General features: G+C 47.2%; 2 protein-coding genes across 2 annotated transcripts in view; one reads left to right on the plus strand and one right to left on the minus strand.

The window, feature by feature from the left end:
• Positions 1 to 9,221, plus strand: part of LOC311232942 (filamin A-interacting protein 1-like) — a 32,979-nt gene extending 23,758 nt beyond the window's left edge. The window contains exon 3 of the mRNA XM_084319779.1: positions 7,994 to 9,221. Within this exon, the coding sequence (XP_084175905.1) occupies positions 7,994 to 8,197 (204 nt within the window). The 3' untranslated portion in view covers positions 8,198 to 9,221. The remainder of the gene's footprint in view (positions 1 to 7,993) is intronic.
• A 3,533-nt stretch (positions 9,222 to 12,754) lies between these two features.
• Positions 12,755 to 23,925, minus strand: part of ect2l (epithelial cell transforming 2 like) — a gene marked incomplete at both ends in the record, with an annotated part of 53,226 nt that continues 42,055 nt past the window's right edge. Inside the window, 5 exon segments of the mRNA XM_084312481.1 lie at positions 12,755 to 12,885; positions 13,902 to 14,074; positions 15,531 to 15,619; positions 16,264 to 16,329; positions 17,101 to 17,257. Of these exon segments, the coding sequence (XP_084168607.1) occupies positions 12,755 to 12,885; positions 13,902 to 14,074; positions 15,531 to 15,619; positions 16,264 to 16,329; positions 17,101 to 17,257 (616 nt within the window).

Genomic DNA, 23,925 nt, shown 5'->3' on the forward strand with positions numbered 1-23,925 from the left:
GAAGTCCCACGGGAGACATTTCTGTCTAGGAGTTGTCTTTTTTTTGCAAGTGACAAAACCTGTCTCCAAGTGGGATTTTCCCATTCTCGTAAATTATGGGGGGGGGGGGGGGCGGGGGCGGAAACGTTTCATTCCAGTATGATTGAAATCCATTCTGAAAATGGTCTTATGAGGAAATATCTACAAATATGTTGCAGAAATGTGTTGTACTTTAATGATATGAGACCTTTTCACAAGAGAACACGACACAGGGCGGCTCACCTTGCTCCAGGCACTCAACACTGGCAGGTTGCTTTTAATCACAGAAAATGGCTAAAAGAATTATAATGATACTGTGTTGAAATACAACAGTTTTTAAAAGGGCACTTTACCATAAAAAATATATATATTTATGTTGCACATAATCTCACATACAAAGCAGTTATTGAGAGTAAATTAGTTTGAATATGGCAACCAGTGACGTCATCGGGGACATTGAATCCTTGTGTTGTGTTAATTGCACCTCAATAAAGTGATAAAGTCCCTATAAGACAAGGTATTGCTATTTTCTTTCATCTACATCATTTCAAGGTGCTGAAATTAACACAAGGATTCAATGTCCCCGATGACAACACTGGTGGCCATATATTCAAACTCATTTACTCTCGATAACGGTCAAACTAAATCAATATGTGCAGAGACGTTTGGAGTTTTTGGATGCGTGTGAGATGTACAAAATAAATTGCCATTGTTTTTTTGGTGAAGTGCCCCTTTAACTGGGAGGGTTTGAAGAACAACTATTTGACAACAAGCCATTCAACCTGTGTCCATCGTCGCCCATATTTCCTCACACCAAGTATGGTTTGCATCAAACTAAAAAGCAAATACAATGTTATTATGGAAGGTAACAAATATTGCATATTCCACATATGGGGATATGTGATACTGCTATATGGTGAGCAGTAATACATTACCTGTATGCCAAAAAAGTACAACTTGGCATCACCTCGTAGTAAATGTGGGCTTTAATATCGCTTCTGGATCAAGCTACACAAAACAACTCAATAGCCTGGTTTCCACTGAGCGAAGCAGAGCCAGGTATAAATTACATTATTTATGTCACTCCACTTCCCCCAAAACAAACATTTCTGTGATTCTCTTCACATCTACTCGCCAGGAGGGATGTATTTGCTGGCCCTGGTGAGAGCCCTTTTGACAATGTGGTGGAAAAGAGGCTATTAGTCTACTACTGTATCCCTTGCATGTACTCGAGATGTACCAAAATTCAGTTTTTGTTGCATAAAAAAAGAAATCCATTTACCTAACTTTTTATTTCACAATTGATGGTTCATAACAAATTAACATGAAATGCAATAACAAAGTAATTCATTTAGTCAAAGGTCACATATTGTAGAAAGTGAGACTTCCATTTCTTTTTTTGATTATACAGCCGGTCTAGGTGCTATAGATATTGTGCAAGTATCGAAACCCCTTAGTCCATGAAGAAACGCACACACAGCCCGTATTCAGAAACCGTGCCTTTGAAACGAGCCGTTTGGACTTCCATAACAGTGTGATGTCACAACGATACGCTCGTTGCGTGCGGGTGGTCCGTGACTTAGATGCGTCTCGTGTGTGACTTGTGTGTTTTTTTCCAACAGGGGGAAAATGTGGCGCTTTGCTCGTAAACTCTTTTCCCCACCTAAACGTAAAAGAAATATGTTTCCGACAACAATTTAGAGGAGAAATAGGATATGCAATCGCTGGATCTTAATTCATTATTTGATTTGCCACACCTGGTTTGACAGTTTTATCTGAATTTTGTGAACCAGACACGCCGGAGCTCCGGAGTCAGGCGTGGGAAGCAGCAGCACTTAAAGCTACACAGAAACAGCCCATCGAGAACATGACTGACAGACACAGAGGGGTATAGAGTCGTGTGGGAATGCATAATCTGAGTGGTTATTTTCAGCCAAAAAACACATGTTTTGGGAACCTTGGAGACCTATATACAATGCGGTCTCATCAGAAGACGGAAATAAAGTACTAATCGACGACAGGAAAAAAGGTACATAATGTACGTTATATATCGTATGGCTATCGCGTCCCGCTCTAGCCTATTGAGATACCCCTTATCTCCTATGGTACCTAATGTACCCCACGAACAACTAAATGCACCCCACCTGAGGGCCCCGCCCCTATGGAGGCGTAGCCTATATAACCATGACTCTGGTCACCAAACACTCTTCCTCTATTTTCGTTCCATCGTATCGGCTGCATGCACCATACGTAACTAGCAGGATGAAAAAGATCAGAGTCATAATGTTGAAAGCTTACCGGAGGTTGCTGGCCCCTGGCATCATCGAAGCATGTTTTTGGCGACACGACGGGCCTACTGTATGTTGATGTTCCTCGTCTGATGACAGCAGATCAAGGTTCAGCTCTACAAGATTGGCTGTCGGGCCAGCTTGTACCCAGGTAGGCCCTGTGTCTTCAGGCATGGGTATTAGTGTTAGTAATGCTGGTTTGTTTTGTTACACAACCATGTTGTGTGTTGGCGCCGGGGGCAGGATGGTTTGGTGAACGTTCACTGCAGTGAACGGTTTCCAAACTGTCTTGGGCGTGCTGCTAAACATCTAATGCTATGCTACATGCTATCGCTAATGCCACATGCTACCACTACTGCTACATACTAACTGCTCCGCTGTTCTAATGTCTCCGCCGTGAGATGTTGTCACTTCTCCCTCCTCTTGCCCGGTTCATCAATGAAGGTCAGTCGGTGGCTGTTGTGGGGGTTTTTGCTGAGTCCTATTTACCTTTTTTCGGGTAAATGGGTTGACAACAGGGTAGGCCGTGGCTAGGTAGCCTAGCCAGGTATGTTACCTTGTGTTCCGGCGGGGACTATGGAGCGGTGTCCCCATCTGGGGCCGATGCGTGAGCTCGGCGGTGTAGCAGTAGAGCTATATTACTGCAGGATGGGACTTATCGGCGGGTTATGGCTCAGCTGGCTAGTTCCTATCCACATTGACGTCGGGTAGTGGGGCTATGGGTCCAGCCGACATGGTAAACATGTTGCGTGTCTGTGCGCAGGCGGTTGTTGATATGGGTTCCACATCGCCTCACGCTAGGCTGTAGTAGTATAGGGGCAGGGCCGCCTGGGAGAAATGTGAGGCCCTGTGCGAATTTAAACGCGAGGCCCCCCACCCCCTGAGGCGGCCCTGTGTAGTGGGCTATTGTTTCGTTCTGTCACTCTGTTATGAGAAGGTCTGTCTTGCTACAGCTTTCTCTCCTCTCAACCATTCATACTGACGGTCAATCTGTATACTGGGGGAGTAGTGCGGGGGGGGCTTTGTTTACCTTTTTTGGTAAATGGGCTAAGCTAGGGCTGGTGTGCTGTTGTGAATATTTTGAATGAAGGCGGGACTAGTTCGCTCTGGTCCGCCTCCCCTTAACGTTGTGTATATGGGTTTGCTCATTCTACAGTATTTTGTGGTTTAGTTCTTTTATTCATTTAACCCTTTCATGGTGCACACCACAGTGGAGGTTGCTGTTTGCAACCACCACTGGTGCTCCGTGTTAACATCAGTCCTTTGTTTTTGACATATTGAAACATGGGTGGGTCGGCCTGGTGAGTGGCTGGTGGGCTGTTAAAGCCTGTACCGCCATGGTATGGAATTGGCAGCGATTAGAACTGTGTTCGAATTGCTGTTTTTTTCTATAAAAAAAAAAAATTGTGTCTGGTGGCGGGGCCTTGAGGGCCAGCCGACGTCGACACATCGCGCGAGGTTGTTGACGTTATTAGCTTTGACCCAGCCGCAAGCTATAACCGCTCAGGGTTCCCCTCTCCGCAGGGGATTTTGGTCTTCTGCTGGAGCGCGGGCGGTATTGTCCTAGGCCCTACACCGCCTCACACCGCGCAGCCAGAAGAAGAGAGAGCACGGCCTCGTCAGCGGCGATGACGAGGCCCTCGACAGGCGGCCATGTTTTCCCCCGCCGGAGGTATCCTGGGCGTTGATTCGACAGGTGTCCACAAGGCCGACAGCCTTGGCGGCCGAGGGATCGGCCATGTAGGATGGGTTCGGCTTGAACAAACAAGCCGTCACCGTCCTGCCGCGAGCAGCCCGCTCTCCGATCACTACCTTCCCCAACACCAGCGGAAAAAGTGGGCTCTGATTGTTTCCTTTGGCTGCGGGCCGCGTGCCTTCGTTGAAGCGCGGGCGGCCCCCCTTTCGCTTCTCATGGGGACAGGGGCTGACACCCAGTTGATGGCTGAGCCTGGGTCTGTCCGTGAGAATGTTGTGCTGTCAAGCGGCTCCCACACCATAAGATGTGTTGGTTGAGCCTTGGTGTTACGTCTGTCAACTTAAGTGTTGTCAGCAGGGGGGCTCGAAACCTTTTGAGGCACAGAGTGCGGGCTTCCCCGGCCTCGCCTTCGCCAGGCCAGGTATCATGTTGGTGCCTCCCACTCCTGAAATATTGGCAGTGGTCGCAGGCACGCGTGATTTGGGGTGGTAGTAATATCACTGCAGGGCTACGGTGTGTAGGAACCCATGGGGTCCTTACACCTTGCATGTCCGGCTGCAGAACAACTCCTCAGCATGTTCTGGAGAGGTGTTCAGTGGGGGGGCTTTTTTCATCGGAAGCCCCCCATATCAGACCGGCCCTTTCTGTCGGGGTCCCCCCTTGGGTGCGATTGCCTCGTGGGTGGTGTCAGGGTCAGATGTCCCGACACGGAACGCGCTGCTCGCACGGTTCCAGGGTTGGCTACGCACAGCGGGGGGACCGGGCCAACTATCTACAGTTCCTGACGGACCTGCGCCACGTGACGGCGGGTGCGTTGGGAGTGTCATCACATATGACTACGGCAGTACCATATGTCGAGGTGGATGGAGAGAACGCTGAGGCGGGGACTTGTGTTTACACAACCCCACCCGTTTTCAGGTTTGGTACAGACCCTATTGTCAGGGTCTCCAGCAGTGACAGCTCTGGTCAACGAGATCCAATCTCTGTGGACGAAGCAAGCCATCGTCGTGGCGTTCTCCTCCCGGTGTTCTCTGCCTGAGAAGTCGAGAGGGAGGGGTGTAAGACCCAGGCTGGACCTGTCCCATGGGAAGGTTCAGCATTTTTTGGATCGTCTCCTACCTGTTGAACACTGTCAGGTGGGGGTCTGGTTCTCCTCCATAGACCTGTAGGATGCGTATGCGCATCTCCGATCTTCCATCCTAGGGCTTACCTACGCTTCCTTTGCAGGGTTAGCGTATGAGTAGCAGAGGCTGCCGTTCGGTTTTCTCTGGCTCCCCGCATCTTCACCAAGTGCGTGGAGGCCGCACTGGGGCCTCTGCGTCGTCAGGGGTTACGGAGTGTTCTGCCCCGATGATAACGTTCTGGTCCTTCGCGGTCAAGGTGGATCGTCAGGTCTCGTACCAGGCAGGTCTCTACCAGCCTGGGGTTGCTGTAGACTGGATGTAGAGTACTCCTCTTCCCAGTCAACGGTTGGAGGGCTATGGGCATCCCTCTCAGAGCGTGTTGTCAACACGCTCGGGAGGTTCTGTCCTAGGACGGTTACGGCGCTGTCTCACGTCGCGTTTTCACCGACGCCTCCCTCGCTGGTGACGCGTCGGGCCAACGCAGTAGGGGGCAGCTGGCAAACCATGCTGCCCGGTCTGCGCTACGTTCAATGTGTTGGTGTTGAAAGCGGTCCTTCTGGTCCACAAATGGTGTTGATCAGGACGGACGATACGACGTCAGTGTCGTGTATCGACAGACAGGGAGGAGTACGCTCCCCCTGTCTGCACCAGGCGGCGGGCGGCTGGCTATGGGCGTCCTCCATCTGCGCGGCCTGAGGGCTCCCCACATCCCCGGCAGGGAGAATGTGGGTGCAGGTGTACTGTCGCGGGGCGGTCCTCATCTTGACGGGTGAGGATTACGTCTGGACATAGCCAGGCAGGTCTGGGACCAATGCCATGCCGCCAGGGATTCTTCCCCATACATCTGTTAGGTCAGTTGTTGGGACGGGTACGTTGAGGGGCGCAGGTTCTTGATCCTGATGGTGTTACCATCCGGAATGCGCATGCTCCCTCCACTGTCGCGCTTACGCGGGCAGATGACGTATGTTCCAAGTGTGGTGTAAGGCGGGGGGCCGGGACTCAGTCTCCTGCCCCCTGGATGCTGTCCTTAGTTACCTCCAGTCTCTCCTTGATAGACTGTCGGCTTCGACGGTGAGGGTATATGCAGCAGCTATATCCTCCTATCATGAGGGGTTGAGGGGATGTCTTGTTCAGCCACCCTCTTGTGAAGCGTTTCCTGGTTGGCGCTCGACTCGTTAAGCCGGTGCAACGCTCCTGGGCTCCGACTTGGGATCTTCAACTGGTCCTCGGTCGGTTGTCCTTGGCCCCGTTTGAGCTGCTCGAGCAGGCGCCGTTGGAACAGCTGTCGTTCAAGACCGCGTTCTTGCTGGCCGTCACCTCCGCTGACGCGTGGGTGTGCTTTGTGCTCTCTCGGTACGCCCAGAGTGCCTGTCTTTCGTTCCGATTGCGGTGCCACTCTGCGGCCTAATCCTGCATTCGTGCCTGTAAATATCCGGAGTTCTTCCGCTCCAGGGATATTGTGGTTCAGGCGTTTCATCCCCCTCCTCACGGTGGTGAGTTAGATGCGGGCCTTCACCTGTCATGTCCGGTCCGTGCTTTGGGAATTGCCTCAGCCGTACTCAGGACCTCGGGGTCACCGTTCAGCTTTTTGTCTGTCACGGTGGTTCTCATGCCGGTAAGGCACTATCGAACAGCGCCTGTCCCATTGGTTGTGCGAGGGCATTGCCCTCTGCTACACGTTGGCTGGGCAGGATCCCCCTGGGGGCGTCAGGGCGCACTCCGATCATGGGGTGGCTGCCTCTGCCGCTCTCCTGGGTGGGGCCTCGGTGGAGGACATCTGTGCTGCTGCTTCATGGTCCTCCCCGGGCCCCTTTGTAAGGTTTTGCCTCATGGACATGACCGGGGGTTCTGTCTCCCAGGCGGTTCTGGGGTCTGTGACCTTCCCTGCTTCCCGTCCTTTGGTAGGGTAGCAGGAGTGTGTGGGTTGGGCCACAGTGTGTTGAGTCACACGTGGTTCCGCCTGTGCGGTGTGTTCAAGGGGTTCTGGTTCCCTCTTGTTCGCATTCAGGTGGAGTTGACTGCGCCCCCCCTTCACTAGGAAGGATGGGGTGACAGGGCTCCCCGCACCCCTTGATGTGGGCTTACGGGTCCTCAGGGGGTACATCTGTCGGGTCTCGCGTCCGCTCTAACCCATATCTCAATAGGCTAGAGCGGGACGCGATAGCCATACGATATATAACGATAGGTTATGTATATAACCTAGTTATATTAGTATTGGCTGAGCGTCCCGCTCTACGCGGCCCTGAGTTCCCTTTTGAGGGATCTTTTGCTGGAACGAGATTTGGCGAGGAAGAGTGTTTGGTGACCAGAGTCATGGTTATATAGGCTATGCCTCCATAGGGGCGGGGCCCTCAGGTGGGGTGCATTTAGTTGTTCATGGGGTACATTAGGTACCATAGGAGATAAGGGGTATCTCAATAGGCTAGACCGGGACGCTCAGCCAATACTAATATAACTAGGTTATATACATAACCTATCGTTATGTTATAGCCACAAGTAATATATTTACATATTGTATCGTCAAAGGTCCAAAACAAACACCTCAACCAGGAGGAGTTGAACCTACAATCATTGCGGGTGCTCTCACCACTATGATGATAGAGTTGAAGTTAGTTTTAACATTCGCTTAACGGTTATGGTTAACACGTCAAGTTAGAGTTTGATCCCCAGCAGGGGAACTTAAAGGTTTTCTGAAAATGTTTAAAGTAATTTTTTTTTATATATATAAATGTAATATATGTACGTATGTCGTGTAATAGGTACACATTACATTTTCTATACAATATGTAAATATATTACGTATTACTATAACATAACGGGCTCTAACTTGTTATTCCATCATCTTCTACCCCTCTCTGTCCTCCCAGATACCTCTGGAAGCATTCCGACGACCGGGGCCCACCAGGATCCCCAAGCCTCGAGGCTACGGCTCCCCGAAAGGGACAAACAGCACGGTGAGTCCGGCGCAGCAGCAGCGTCCTCCTCCACCCGCTGGGAAAGAGCACAGCGGGCCGACGACCGCAGCCAACCACAACAACAACAACCTGAACCTGGCCAATAGAAGACTGTGATCGTCGTTGAATACTATAGTGGGTCATTCTTCTCCCCCGGGGCTCCTCGCTGCATTGTGGAGAAGGTGGTTTTATTTGTATACTTTTTTATGCACATGTAACGGAGTGCCGTGTGTCTATCCTACAGTCACGAGGGACTTGTATAGTGAAGTGACTGTGGACGGCAGCGGCACTGCAAGTAAACTCACTCCCCCAGAGGCGTCTAGACCCATTACTTAGAAGTGAGTTCACCTCTTGGTATAGTGGTCCGTGATGCCGCCCGTCACGCGGGAGACCGGGGTTCAACTCCCACTCGGGGCACGTCCCAACCGATCCGTTACACACACACGTAGTCTGGACCATAGATTAAAAGAATAAAAACTCTATTCTATTGCTTTTTCTTCATAGTTGAGGATGGCGAGGTGGCTGGTCTCCCAGAGGGGCGCCAACTTGCCCTTTCAAGGAAACCGACGGTCAAATATTTGTTTTGCTTTTCTTTGTTGTTCTTCGTGAGAAATCTTCGACGTTGTGGAGAAAACCAAACGACTAAATTCAAAGTGTCAAAGTTTTGCATCTTTCTAGTCTGAAGAGACATCGAACGAACCGTTTCGGAATCCTGGTCGACAGCGCTGTAATGACTGCCAACCACAACAAGCTGGTTTCATGCTCAATGTGTAGACACTGTATTGCTGAGTAATAAAAAAATACAAATAAGAAAGAAATAAGAAAAATATGGTGAATTAGTAGACGCTACTTAACTATAACTTCATTCACACTCATTGTTACTGATTTATGTGTGCCCAGTAGGCACTGTGAGCTGAATAGATCAATACATTGTAGCTACGAATAACATTAGATTAAATATTGTGATATGCTAATATCTTGGAAAGATAATAGATGTGATATTCCCATTTGTACTGAGTATTGTATTTGCTGTAGTACGACCCATCAGTTTCATCCAATTCTATGAATGGAACACGTGGATGTTTTTTTTTTTTTTTTATATAGGTGGCAATAATGTACATACAAATGTATTGTTGTTGATGTGCTGTCATGTTATCCTCTTTAGTGATAATCTGTAAAATGTAACATTTCGTGTTATTTTTGGTTATCAATAAAGCATTTTTATACCTTGCGTCGGGATGTGTGCCTCGACCGATTACTGTGAATAATGGAACCTTTTCAGCCGATGATCCTTGTTGAAAGGATGTGAGATTGACCTTGTCTGAGGGGAGCAACAGTTGTGATTGGAGAATTAGGAAAAGAGGGTGGGGTTTTAGATAAATTAGGCCATAATTAAGTGTCTTTTCAAGCAACAGCTTGGGTAGTATCTTCATCTCACAGTCAGTGTTGTGGTCGAGTCACTAAATCTTGAGTCCCCAGTGTTCGAGTCTGAGTCCAAGTACGAGTCACCAAAGAAGAGCCCGAGTCGAGTCCCCATTACCCTAGTCCGAGTCCAAGTCATCAAGGTTGAGTCCACGCCACTCTGGCAGTCAAAGAGCTGACACACAAATAAATAAAAAAGGCTACATTAACATAAGGCACAGCGGTCACCATTTCAAAGGGGGTTTATTTACTTTGTGACACAATAGCCAAACAAATGCACTAGCCATCAATATCTCATGCCAAATGATTAGGGCATATTAAATTTTTTTTTATAAAATGTATCAATTAACAAGTCGAGTCATCGTCTGCACCTTCCGAGTCCGAATGCAGTCAATGCTCGAGTCCAAGTCCAAGTTCGAGTCATCAGTGCTCAAATCCAAGTCGAGTCACGAGTCCTGAAAATCATTCCTGGTACAGTACCTGATGTATTTTTAAGTTATACTTTATTAATCCCCGCAGGGAAACATGCCCTCATCATTTGACCCATCCTAACCTCAGTGAGCAGCCGCAGGGCACCATGGGGGACTGACTCCAGTCGCAGTACGTTGGTCAAGGTCAGCGGCAGGATTGTAAAACACGGTTGCACTGTTTGCAGACATTGTTAGCGTAATGGAGTGATTTAACAGCGGAATCAGAAAGCTGATAAGAGATTATTCTCGCGCCACTAAGTCGTAGCCTAAGAACCAGGGCACAGGATACACAAGAAAAATAATCTGTAAAAGACTGGGTCCGTTATTGTCCCTCAGTGGGTCTTACCATTAAACACACCGTGAGTTAGTCGCCATATTAAGTATAATTATGGGCTACAAGTCATGGTGAATAAAGTTATTATTGCACATGTATGTTTCATGAAGTTCATTGTTTTATTCAAAGTCGTCGTCCCCTTATTCATATAAGATAAGATAAGATATTCCTTTATTGATCCCCTTGGGGAAATTCAGGAAAAGGACTTTGTCGGCAGGATGTGTGTTGGGGTAGGCCTAGGCTATAAACATGTGTGTATGTGTGTTCCCATAGCAGGAGGGGGGGGGGGGGGGGGAGCAGGGGGACACCGGACTAATTTGCTACTAATTTGCTAAGGGAGCTGCTGAGGGGAAGAAACTAAGTCTGTGACAGGTTTTTAATGTCTTGGGCAGCCGTAGCCGTCTGCCGTGGGGGAGCATGGTGAAGAGGTTATGACCCGGGTGGGCGGGGTCTGCTATGATCTTCATAGCCCTCCTCAAGGCCCTGGTGGAATATAGGGACTCGAGGGAGGGAAGGGCGCAGCCGATCACCCTCTCCGCCGGTCTTGTCCTTGACCGTGGCCGCAGGAAACCAGGTGATGATGGAGAGGGTGAGGATGGACTCAATGATGGAGGTGTAGAACTGAGCCATCATGGTCCTCGGCAGCCTGAACTTCCTCAGCTGACGCAGGAAGAACATCCTCTTCCGGGCCTTCTTATTGAGAGCGTTGATGTTCAGCTCCCATTTCAGGTCCCGGGAGAGTGTCATGCCGAGGAAGCGGCAGGACTCCACAGAGGCCACCGGGGTGCCTCCCAGATTGATTAGGGTGGGGGGGGGGGGGGGCTGCCTTTCGCCTGAAGTCCAGGTGTGTGTGTGTGTGTGTGTATAACACTGGGACTGCTATCTTACCCTTCAGCACACTTGTGTGTGAAGACATAAAGTAGAGAGATGTCTTTATTTGTCATGCAGATTAACACACAGATGCGAGATGGGCGACACACACACACACACACACACACACACACACACACACACACACACACACACACACACACACACACACACACACACACACACACACACACACACACACACACACACACACACACACACACACACACACACACACACACACACACACAGGGTCGCAGATGAAAGGTCTCTCTGCACTTGACCCATCCCGGCGTCCTTCCCCCCAGGGCATGGGCTGTGGTGTGGGCCGCGCCCGGGGACAGATCCAAGTGCTCCATAGTGTTAGCGATCTGTTGTGCATGTTTTTCCATTGGGTTTATCTTATTGGGAGGGGAAACCCTTGCGAGCACGGGAAGAACATGCAAACTCCACACATTAAGGCCCAGGAGATACCCCACCTGGGTACCTGGCAACACGGCAACCTGGTTCCCAAGTGGGAATCGAACCCAGGACCTTCTAGCTTTGAGGCAACAGTGTTAACCACTATACCACCGTGTCGGTGAAAAAAATTAAACACCAACACTGGGCTTTTAAAACTGAATGAGACTTCTCTAAGAGTCCACCACTGCCACCACATGGCTGATCTGAGGTAGTGCACAAGGAAATAAATAAGACAATCTAAAGCTCTGTGTTTCCATAATGTTGCAGAGTGGTCATCCCTCGGACATGACAATACCAAAAATGTCCTTTGGGTCGGAGACACTTGTCCTTTGGCAGAAGGGCAGACGGTTAAGTTTCCAGTCACATCGGTTTCTCATACAGAGAAAGGGTCTCTATGTTTTATATCAGTCTCTCTCCCGTATCTTCCTGGACATCTTCTTTGGTTATAAGTAGAGATGTCCGATATTATTGGCCTACCGCTATTATCTGCCAATATTGGCATTAAAATGTAATATCGGAAATTATCGGTATCGGTTTAAAAAAAAAAATTGTTTGAATGTATTTAACCTTTATTTGCCCAGGCAAGCAAGTAAGAACAAATTATTACTTTATTTATTGTCAAAAGTATGCATAATGTTGTGTTAATTCCACGACAAGAGATATGTAATGTTAATTACGTGAAATTATTCAGTTTTTTGTGGGAGGAAACACCACATAATAATAATAATAATAATAATAATAATAATAATAATAATAATAATAATAATAATAATAATAATAATAATAATAATAATAATAATAATAATAATAATAATAATAATAATAATAATAATAATAATAATAATAATAATAATAATAATAATAATAATAATAATAATAATAATAATAATAATAATAATAATAATAATAATAATAATAATAATAATAATATCCTATATTATATCGGTATCGGTTGATATCGGTATCGGAAATTAAGAGTTGGACAATATTGGTATATCGGATATGAGTAAAAAAAAAAAAAAAAAGCCAACATCGAACATCCCTAGTTATAACTTATAAGCTTATGGTAAATGTGTTTAAAATGAATTCATAGAAAGATCCCAGTGCCTTCATACACTAGCTCTCCGTCACAGCGTTGTGAATGGCAGAGCGCAGGGTGACAAGGAAACACTGCCTCTCCTCTTCTCTCTCAGTTGCACACACCCAGGCGCGGCTAGGACTCTCCAGGACAAACCCATTACACACATCTAGTGAGAGAGAAAGAGAGAGAGGAAGAGAGATATGGGGGAGAGAGAGAGAGAGAGAGATATGGGAGAGAGAGAGAGCACGAGAGAGAGAGATAGAGAGGAATGGGGGAGAGAGAGATAAATGGGACAGAGAGAGAGATGAATAGAGAGAAAGAGAGTGAGGGAGAGATAGAGATGTAGAAAGAGTGAGGCAAAGAGAGAAACGTGGACATTTTCATACCGTGACCCCATTTTATTTAGCATTTTTTTGGGGACCCCACACATAAATGTATTGCGTAATTTCAACGTGGAATTAAGGAATATCAAAATATGAGCATGCATATTTATTATAAAATGTAATTACAGCACTATTGTATTGATACACATTTATAAAACGAGGCATATTTAGCCAAAATATGTTGCCAGAACACAAAATATATATATATATATATATATTGTTACGACCCTGGCTCGTGGGCACGCAACCTATGTGCAAACCAACACCAAAACCCTGTGCTCTAACTCAAAATGCTACTATATCAAGGAACTATTAATGTAAATGTAAACTAATGTACTAATGTAAACCCAACGGACACGGACTGGAAGAATGTGAGAGCTCTTCCTCTAAGCACCGACTCTGCATGTGTGTTACTAGGGCTGGCTTTAAAGCTCCCAGCAGGTAACCAATCAGCACTAATTGGCTAATTGGCAGCCCTCACCTGCATGCCCCGTGACACAGGAGTAATCAGGCCTGCCTGCACAGTGACACAGGAGTGATCAGCTCCTGGTACATAACAATATATATTTAAAAATATATATTTATATATATATATATATATATATATTATATATATTATATATATTTATATATATATATATATATATATATATTATATATATATATATTTTTTTTTTTACTTTCCAATGCGCAACCCCACTGTCACCTACCCGCGACCCCAATTTGGGTTGCGACCCGTGGTTTGAGAACCACTGATCTACACTCAGGGTTAATTTCCCTCCCAGTGTTCACCACTCACAGCGGGTGTGTGTGATCTCTCTGGCGGCGAGGCTGGTGAGGGCGACCGAGGCCAGGAACGTGTGTGTGCTGCGGCGAGCGAGCGTGAAGGCCGCGTGACACACCCTCCTCTTCGTCAGGACCAAGGCATCACTAAACAGGAACAGGCCCACGTCAGCCGCCTGCTCATATGTCCTAGACACACGCGCACGCACGCACGCGCACGCACACACACACACACACACACACACACACACACACACACACACACACACACACACACACACACACACACACACACACACACACACACACACACACACACACACACACACACGCACACACGCATTCACGCACACACACACACACACACACACACACACACACACACACACACACACACACACACACACACACAAACACAATTAAATTACATTAAACAACATGTTATTAAGTGTTCCATTACATAATGTTAGATTCAAATGTATTGTCATTATACAGTACAATGAAAAAAGGTTTGCCATCCAACCAGAGTGCAAATTCTAACAGTAAAGTGCAATAGCAATATACAATGTACAGGTGGGTATAGAATATATAAACGAGTACTAGTGAGTAATAGTGCTAATCAGATGTATTTACAGAGTTGTACTGTAGTATTATTATGTACAGTGATACTGGTATAAAGACAGTATGGTAGTAGTCATACTGGCCAGCAGGGTAACTAGCAAGAATAGGTAAGGGATATGTACAGATTAAGGCTGTCAATCTATTAAAATATTTGATCTGATTAATCACATGAGTGTCCATAGTCAATCGTGATGAATCGCAAATTAATCGCATATTTTTGTATCTGTTCTAAATCTACCTTAAACGGATATTTTTTAAGTTTTAATACTCTTATCAACATGAGAGTAAACAAATGCTTGCTTTAGGGCCCGTGTCGACCGGGGACGTTTTATGAGTTGTCAGCTCCTTTCTGTCATTAATTTCTATGCTACAGACGTGACAGGCGCGCTCCTTTTCCCAGCGCCGCGCCTCGCGTTTTTGCGCTCTCGGCGGCCAGCGTTTTTGGGCGGAGCGCTCCCAGTGCCTAAAGTTGAAACTAGTTCAACTTTTGGAGAGGAGCGGCGCTCATCAAGGTAACTTTTTTCGACCGACCAATCAACATCGAGCAAGTGGCGGAGCCACGGGACTCAGGAAAACGCTCTGAGCATGCAAATTTTTGCTTTTCAAAGCGGTCCGCCTTGAAAAAAACGTCCCCGGTGGACACAAAGCCTTATGCAGCCATTTAACACAAAAGGATGACCCTCATGCATTGCAAATTTGCATCAAATTCAAAACAGAGTGATGCACAAAATAACTTAAAAGAAAATAATAATTTAAAACAATGAATAAAGTGTGCATGAAAGAATAGGGGAAGGAAAACGTTAGGAACTTTTTACATTCACCCACCCACATAAGGGCTGAGCTCTCTCTCTCTCTCTCTCTCTCTCTCTCTCTCTCTCTCTCTCTCTCTCTCTCTCTCTCTCTCTCTCTCTCTCTCTCTATATATATATATACGGGACAGCATACAGTAAGACACAGACAGACGGACAGCTGTTCAAATTGTGTGTGTGTGTGTGTGTGTGTGTGTGTGTGTGTGTGTTATCACCTGAGAGAATCAGGAATGTGGTCATCATGGCTTCTTAGCAGAGCAGCATCCAGAGTGGCGATCATATGTCTGCTCCCCTCACAGAGGTTCTACACACACACGCGCGCGCACGCAAACACACACACACACACACGCACACGTACACGCACACACACAAAGTTAGGTAAGTGAGACGTTACTGTTCATGAGGGGAACCTATTCCTCCGCAGCATGTGACCCATCCTAACCACTTAGAGAGCAGTAGGACAGCCACAGACAGTCATCCAGGGACCAACTCCACTTTCTAATGCCAGGACCTTGGTCAAGGGTAATAGCAGGATATACCTAGCATGCATGTATTTTATGATGCGGGAGGAGACCGGAGAACCAGGAGGAAGCCCACGCAGAACCTTCCTGTGAGGCACCGGTGCTGACCGCTGTTCCCCGGTGCCACCAGAGGTGTTCCTGAGAGTGGAGGACCAATGTCTTTCTGCACAAAAGGACATGTCCTCACTAACATTATTATCTGGCGGCATGCTACTGTTACCTAACTTTGTGTGTGTGTGTGTGTGTGTGTGTGTGTGTGTGTGTGTGTGTGTGTGTGTGTGTGTGTGTGTGTGTGTGTGTGTGTGTGTGTGTGTGTGTGTGTGTGTGTGTGTGTGTGTGTGTGTGTGTGTGTGTGTGTGTGTGTGTGTGTGTGTGTGTGTGTGTGTGTGTGTGTGTGTTTGTGTGTGCGTGTGTTTGTGTTGCTTACCGGACAGCCTTGAATCATCTTCTGAGTCTCCCGTATCTGTTTGTCTCTCTCGGAGTTTCCTTTCAGCTGAGACAGAGGAGGAGATAACATGATTTAATTTGTGTGTGTGTGTGTGTGTGTGTGTGTGTGTGTGTGTGTGTGTGTGTGTGTGTGTGTGTGTGTGTGTGTGTGTGTGTGTGTGTGTGTGTGTGTGCGTGCGTGCGTGTATGTTTGTGCGGGCGTGTGTGTGTATGTGTGTGTGTGTGTGTGTGTGTGTGTGTGTGTGTGTGTGTGTGTGTGTGTGTGTGTGCGCGTGTTTGTGTGTGTGTGTGTGTGTGTGCGCTTGTTTGTGTGTGTGTGTGTGTGTAGTGTGTGTTACATGAAAGCTGCTGTGGGTACCTTGCAAGACATTGATCTGCGATCACAGTCAAATGTACACAAAATACATCATTTTCAACACTGGTTGGCTACATGTCATTCTGCATTGTTTGCAACAGAGTTGAGCGGTTTGGGGGGAGGGGTTGCTACTGCTGGCCACACCTCAGGCCAAGAGAGGTCTGGATAAACTCACAGTATAATAAGTCAATAAGTCGTTAAAGAACCCAGGACGCCTATCGTAAAGAGTAGGGGGTTGGGTGCTACCAGTGGTGGTGAAGGAGGCAATTTCCACCCTACGTTGTAAAGCGTAATGAATTATTATATAAATGATTATTATAATGAAATAAATGAATTATTCATTTGCACAACTAAAATGTACAGTATATCACGATTCGTAATCCATAAACCCTCAGGATACCATCACGTTGACAGACGGATAAAGTGGTAATAATCTATACGCTGCCTGGCCTCACGCCACACCTTGCATATGAACTCCCGGTATCGCAGCAGTGTGTCGAGGGCAGAGGCGAGGTGTGTGCGGTCGTGGTGGCCGTGGGGTGTGTGTCGACACAGAGCCTGGAGGAGAGTCACATACTCCTCTACTCTCCATACTGGACACAGCAACAGCTCCTGAAGGCTGGAAACACACACACACACACACACACACACACACACACAGGTACACACACAGGTACACACACAAATAGATAGACAGACGGACACACACACACTGTTACACACACTGTTACAGGCCCAGGGCCGCCGCAAGGGGCGTGCGATTGGTGCGGTCGCACAGGGCTTCGCACCTAAGGACATCGCAAAAAAAGAAATATATATATATATTTTTTATTATATATATATATATATATATATATATATATATATATATATATATATATATATATATATATATATATATATATACATACAAATAAATATAAGGTTAACAATCACTTTCCATCACAGACCTAAAATCTAGTTTTGCTTACAGCCATGCTTATGTATTTCACATTAGACACCTGCCTCACTATGCCTGTGAGTCTTGTATTGCACTTCTGCACGCTTCCCGGGTTAATTTCCACTATCTGTAAGCCTACGTAATTATTATAAAAAAAATTTAAACTTGAACTAGCCTATCACAAGCGACAAATTCTGTTTCCTAATGATTGATTGGCTATTGTGTCATGTGAGCACGCTGCAGCTGCACACAGAGGTATTAGCTCATACTAACGTGCATCCATTTCAAATAGCGTGTTCTGTGTTTTTTTCCTTAGTAAAAATCAGATAGCAGGTTAGCACATGAGCTATGTGAAGCTGCTTCATTTAGCATACTATGACTGGGTCATGGCTCTACTTTGTCATTACATCGTATCAGGGGTGAGGGGTCGTAAAGGGGTGAACTGGTAAACCTTTCCTCCCCTTTTCTGATTGGTCAGGGGTTAAAACCCCCTGTCCTTCAGGGTTCCTGTCACGTTGCTGTTCGGCACGTTACAGGGTAGGGGGGGGGGAGGGAGTTTCCTGGTTCCACGCCCTGAAAGATTGGGCGTGTGCACCACGGAAATTCCCCCGCCATAGAGTACGTAGAGCGCGTTTCTATTGGTAAGACTTCCGTGAGTTGTTCAGGTTCCATGTTATGGATCTGTTTCAGGGAGTTGTCAGAGCCTCCTCCTCATGAAGCTCCTCCTCAGGGAGAAGAGCCTTCTGTGAGTTCGGACCCTCCTTCGCAGTGAGGGAGCCTCCTCAGAGTTTCAGAACCTCCTCCTCAGATTGTCAAGGTGAGTAGAACTTCAAAAAGGAGTTCTGCTCTATTGTATGTGTATTCGATTCAATTCGATTATTGAGTGTGTATTGGTTCAGAGCCTCCTCTTCGGAGAGTCCTAACCCAAGTGTTACATAGCTCAATGTTGCAATATTTCTTTTCAATCTATACAGCTCGCATGGGAAGTCTCTCTGGGGGTTCCCCGTCCTCTCCTTTTTGGAGTAGGTGGACAGGGTATTGTTTAGGGTTTCCCTGACTCCTCGCCTTACAGGTCTGTGGAGTCATGGGTTTCCCCCCGTCATAGGGGTACGTCGCTCACCGTCCCCTCTTATGAAGTGTGGTTGACGGGGTGGTGTTTCCCTCAGCCGCGTCGCATGGGACCCATGTCCGTATATTTTTTTCTTTTTTCTGAAAAAGATTTAAATAAAAAAAACTGCTTCTTGTCGTTCCCCAGGCGGCTTGGAGGAATGGTATCTGGTGTCTTGTTAGACTATCCATTGATGTGTTTTGGGTCTCGATAGTGCTGGCTCTGGGTGTTTCTGATAGGAATCACGCATGAGGCTGGTGCGCCTTGGTTGCTCGTTATTAAAACTGTGTTTTTATAGGGCAACTGGGATGGAGTTCGTCTCGACGAATTCTCGTTCATATCTGGGGGATGTTAACGGAATAGATCAAAGCATAGGTAGAGGGGTCTCACGCCCTTGGGGTGGGCCACTGAGCGCGGTACGAATAGGACCGTCTGGGTGGCGCCCTCTATAATGTTTTAGATCGACATGCGTACCTACCCCCTCTCCTGGAGTGGGGATGTTGGCGTGATTAGGGCACGGGACTGGTTCTGGTCACGCTGGTCCAGGTCAGTTAACCCGTTGTCCGCCGGGGACGCAGATCTTCTGTTCTGGTACCCTGAGGGACTTGTGCTTTTTTCAGGGGGAAAAATGCCGGGTCGGCCCGGGTGTCACAGGGTTGGGCGTTATGGAGACCCTGTTGTTGGGTACATGTTGTACCCTGTGCTGTCATGAAGGGGCTGGTTCTCCATTCTTTTCGCCCCTCTCTTACGCATGGCTGAGAAGGGGCTGTTGGGGTGGTCTTATAGACCTCCTCTGGCATCCCTGTGTGCATCCCGGTCCGCCGGGCCCGGTCCGAAGTTGTTTTCGTCGACCCGTAGGCCTGGGATAACCCTTTTTTGAAAACTAAAACACTTGTACTGCGGTATAGCCAGTGTATACCCGCAGGTGTGTTTTGGAGTTTTTTCTTGAGGGGTTATAGGAACAACCACCGCATGTGGAACCAAGAGGGTGGTTGATTCCCTGGTGTGTTGGAGCGGAGTCAACTCCCGGGTTACCCGGTTGAGTGTGCCCCTGCACGTCTGCCAATCGTGTCAGCCTTCTCTAGAGCATCAGGGTTTTTTGGTGGAGGCTTTGACATGGTGCTCAACAATGCCAGCATACGCCCCTTCCGCCGGGGTGCTATTTTTAGTTGACCCCTTTGGCGCCTGTCTCGTCTGCAGTGCTCCAGGCTCGGGTCAAGTGCCTGCTGCCTGGATTGAGGGATCGGCCTCTTCTGGAGGTCGTCTCCCCGGTGCGCTGCCTGCTCCCGCTGTAGTGTAGCCTCTTGAGTGCTTCGAGTTACAGCCATGCTGACTGCCTGAGTATGCCAGGGTCAGTGTGCCAGGCGGCGTGCTAGTGGGGGGAAGGGTCTGCTCTTGGATGGGCCCTGTCCGAATACGCTGGCGATGTGGGGGGCGGTGTCACTAGTGACCGCCTGGTGAGGTCTTGATGCTGTGGCGTCATTGGCCTCTCCGGGCCCCCTTTTTCCGGGGGGATCCAGTCCCTTCTGGGTCTGGGTCTTCCTTCGCACTCCGCTGCTACGGCCTTGCCACAGGGTTGAGTTTGCTCTTGACCCCATGATTTTGGGGGCGGTAACAAGGTTTGTTCCTTCCGTTCGTTCCCTGGTGGCATGCGGGTTGTGCGTGTGCGTAGTCGTGGGGTCAAGCCACGGTCTGCTCACCCTGTGCGTTGAGTTGCTCGAGTTCCTCTTCGCACGGTCAGATCCGTCTCCCTCCCGTCCTCCAATAGGGAGGGTATCCCTCCATTAGGGAGGGTCGGGGGGCTCGGCCCTCCCTGGTTCTGATGGTTGTGGGGGGCCTCAGCGGGGTACATTTGTCGAGCTTCAGCTCCCGCTCAGCTCCTGTTGTGCAGATTGACGCTGAGCGGCAGCTAATACGATATAGAACGGCTATGAGTATTAGTGACGCTCAGCGTCTAGACGCCACTGCGGCCCTTGATCTTACCTTGTGGTGAAATTATTGAGAAGGAGATGAGTGTGTGGCCCCACCCCTGCTTATGTAGGTAGCAGATGGGGGTGTGGCCAGACGGATGCTGGTATGTAGAGGTGCATTTGTGAAGTTTTTATTCAGTGCACGTCACTGGAGTGAGATATGTGCAGATTGACGCTGAGCGTCACTAATACTCATAGAACTATGGTTATATTCATAACCTATCGTTATTTTTAAAGCTCTCAGGGGTTTGTTTTTGTTTTCCTCAGTTTTATCATTGATGAAGTATTTTTGTGCTGATTTGATCGTGGTATTTACATCGTTTCTCAGCCTGTTTCATTGTTGTTTGAGTTTAACCATGTAAGGCTGTCCCCGAAGCCTGTTTTTGGGATTCGAACTTCGTCAGGGTTTTTCAAATGAATGTTCGAACCTTCGTTTTTAACACTTTCTCCGCCAAAAACGGCTTAGAACGGGTTTCAAGTTCATGTGAATTCTGCCAGATCACGGCGTACGACGTTATTCTGATCATATTTCATATTTTCGCCATGGTATTCATATTTCACTCACGGAGCCTTGGCTGATGCTGTAGGACTCAGCACAACTCTGCAACGCTTCAATACTGCCACCTGGTGGATGATCGGCGAGTTGCCAAAACCGGATATGCCCGTTGGAGCTCAGTGCGTCTCCCTAATCCGTCCGGCCACTCGTATATCGTCGCGGGACTCAATACACACACCGTGGATATGGATCGTTGCCATAACTCAATAATCTACATGATTTGGGCGTGTATTAGTAATTTACAAACCGGAAATGGTTCGCCTCGATCCCCATCACATAACTGGGATATGTTTGCTCCACTCTCATCGCCCCCCGGGTAAGAGGAGACTGACGTGAGTTTCAGCATTTTTGTTTATCATTATCGATACAAACTGCTCTGATCTATATATCACCCATACTACATAAATCATTTAACGACTATCACGGAATTATAAACGACCCCCCCCCCCCCCCCCCCTCCGTTCACCCGCGCATGATCAGTCATAACGTTTAGGACCATGTACAGTTGAAATTTTTAATATAGCGTCGATCGGCAACAAATGGCATTTGATAATCTAATATATGCAGTTTAGGGTGACCAGACGTCACGCATTGTGCGTGATTGCACAGCATTTCTGTCTCTTTTCACGCGTCATGCAAATTGAGACCATGTCCCGCATGATTAGGGTGACCAGACGTCACGCATTGCGCGTGATTGCACAGCATTTCTGTCTCTTTTCACGCGTCATGCAAATTGAGACCATGTCCCGCATGATTAGTTGTCATCCGCGCTAACGCCCCCCCCCCCCCCCCCCCCCCAGCCAATGTGAAGAACCTCTATGCGTCGCGGTAACGTTACTAGTATCTGACCGCGAGTGACACCGCATCCTGGACATCCAGGCGACATGACAACAAGTCCTAACGCTGTTGCGCGCGGAGGATCCGTTCGAGCCTGGCGCAACGAACCCAGGCAAGGGATACACGCGCGCTACGGATCAGATCAGTTCCACATGCTGCTGTTACAGTATCTCCGCTGCTCAGCACGAGAGAATAGCGCTTGGTCCAAGTTTGAAAAGGGGAAAGCAATCCCAAAGGGTTTAGATTGAAAACGAATGATAACAATAAATAAGATGCGAGTAGTCGTTCATGTAACCGGTAACCCCCCCCCCCCCCCCCCCACAAATCAGTGCAGGTGGAAGATAATTGTATTCTGTACTTTATTATTGTGCCATTACTGTTCCTGCTCTCATCACTGCAGTGCCAGTGTGAATCCCTGGATGTGTGAGTTGTTTTGGTGAGTTACTTTTGTTAGTCAAAAGTCAAAGTCAGCTTTATTGTCACCTCTTGTAATGTGCAAGACATACAGATAAATTAAATTGCATTCCCGCCTTCCCACAGTGTATATAAAGAACAAGATCTAATATAAACATAAAGTAACATATAGTACACTATAAACATAAAGTAACATAGTACACTATAAAGTAACATATGGACAGTATACAGGAATATATACAATGTAGACAGTAGCTAAAAAAAGTTAATGTATGAGTGAATGTAAATAGAGGTAAACGAGAACTTAGTGCAACACTTTTAGCAGCAGTGGTACATAGTAAGTATGAATAATAAATAATGGCAGTAAAATACAATAATACAATACTGGCAGTAAAGTGGCAGTGAGATGATGGATATGGCAGTAAACTAATATGATGTACACTAAATAAACAAACTAATTAATGGCAGTAAAGTAAAGTGGCAGTGTGTGTCTGTGTGTGTACACACAGACACTTTACTTTGTGTGTCAGAGGGGGTTAGTCCAGAATCTGTGGGGGGCAGAGTAAGAGAGAGGGGGGAGAGCTGTGTGTGTGTGTGTGTGTGTGTGTGTGTGTGTGTGTGTGTGTGTGTGTGTGTGTGTGTGTGTGTGTGTGTGTGTGTGTGTGTGTGTGTGTGTGTGTGTGTGTGTGTGTGTGTGTGTGTGTGTGTGTGTGTGTGTGTGTGTGTGTGTGTGTGTGTGTGCGTGTGTGTGTGTGTGTGTGTGTGTGTGCGTGCGTGTGTGATAAGACTGCGGGTCCAGACCTATAATCATAAGTGATAGTAAGTCTGGGTGGTAATTTTATTTATTTTGAGTACTTAACACCCATTAGAGACAAAAGGGGGAAAAAAGAAAATATGAATAAGGGCAAAACATATTAGGCTTGTGGTCATTTTAATGAGGACAGTGGTGGATGAGCCTTGAAGGAGGCGACAGGCCAGGGACAGTCCACCAAAAAAAGGGGAGGGGGCTGCACTGGGGGGGGGGGGGGGGTGTCCCACATTGTCCCTCACAAACATACCATTTGTCCCACATTTGGTTTATTGGGATCTGGTCACCCTAATGCAGTTATGCCTATATCTCACGTTCTAGGAAATACTGCAGAAAACGATAAAGCCCAAGATCACTTTTTTTTTCTTTTTGGTGAAGGCAAGATCTACCTATTGAAACGTTGAGAGAAAAAGACAGCCAAGATTGTACTTTAAACTAAATTACTTTTATTTGCCTGTATTCTAATTACATGCAATGCTTTGGTCCAACATTAAAACGTCAAAGTAGAACTGTAATATGTACTCTCTCAGTCAGTGCTAAGTGCAGTCATCTTATGCAGCATCACTTTTCACATCAAAACAAAAGTAGAAATGTAATGTGGACTTTCTCATATTATTAACATTGACAAACATATTTACAATTAGCATTTTATAA

The sequence above is a fragment of the Notolepis coatsorum genome, assembly GCF_963971535.1.
Source record: "Notolepis coatsorum genome assembly, chromosome: 1".
NCBI classification, from domain to species: domain Eukaryota; kingdom Metazoa; phylum Chordata; class Actinopteri; order Aulopiformes; family Paralepididae; genus Notolepis; species Notolepis coatsorum.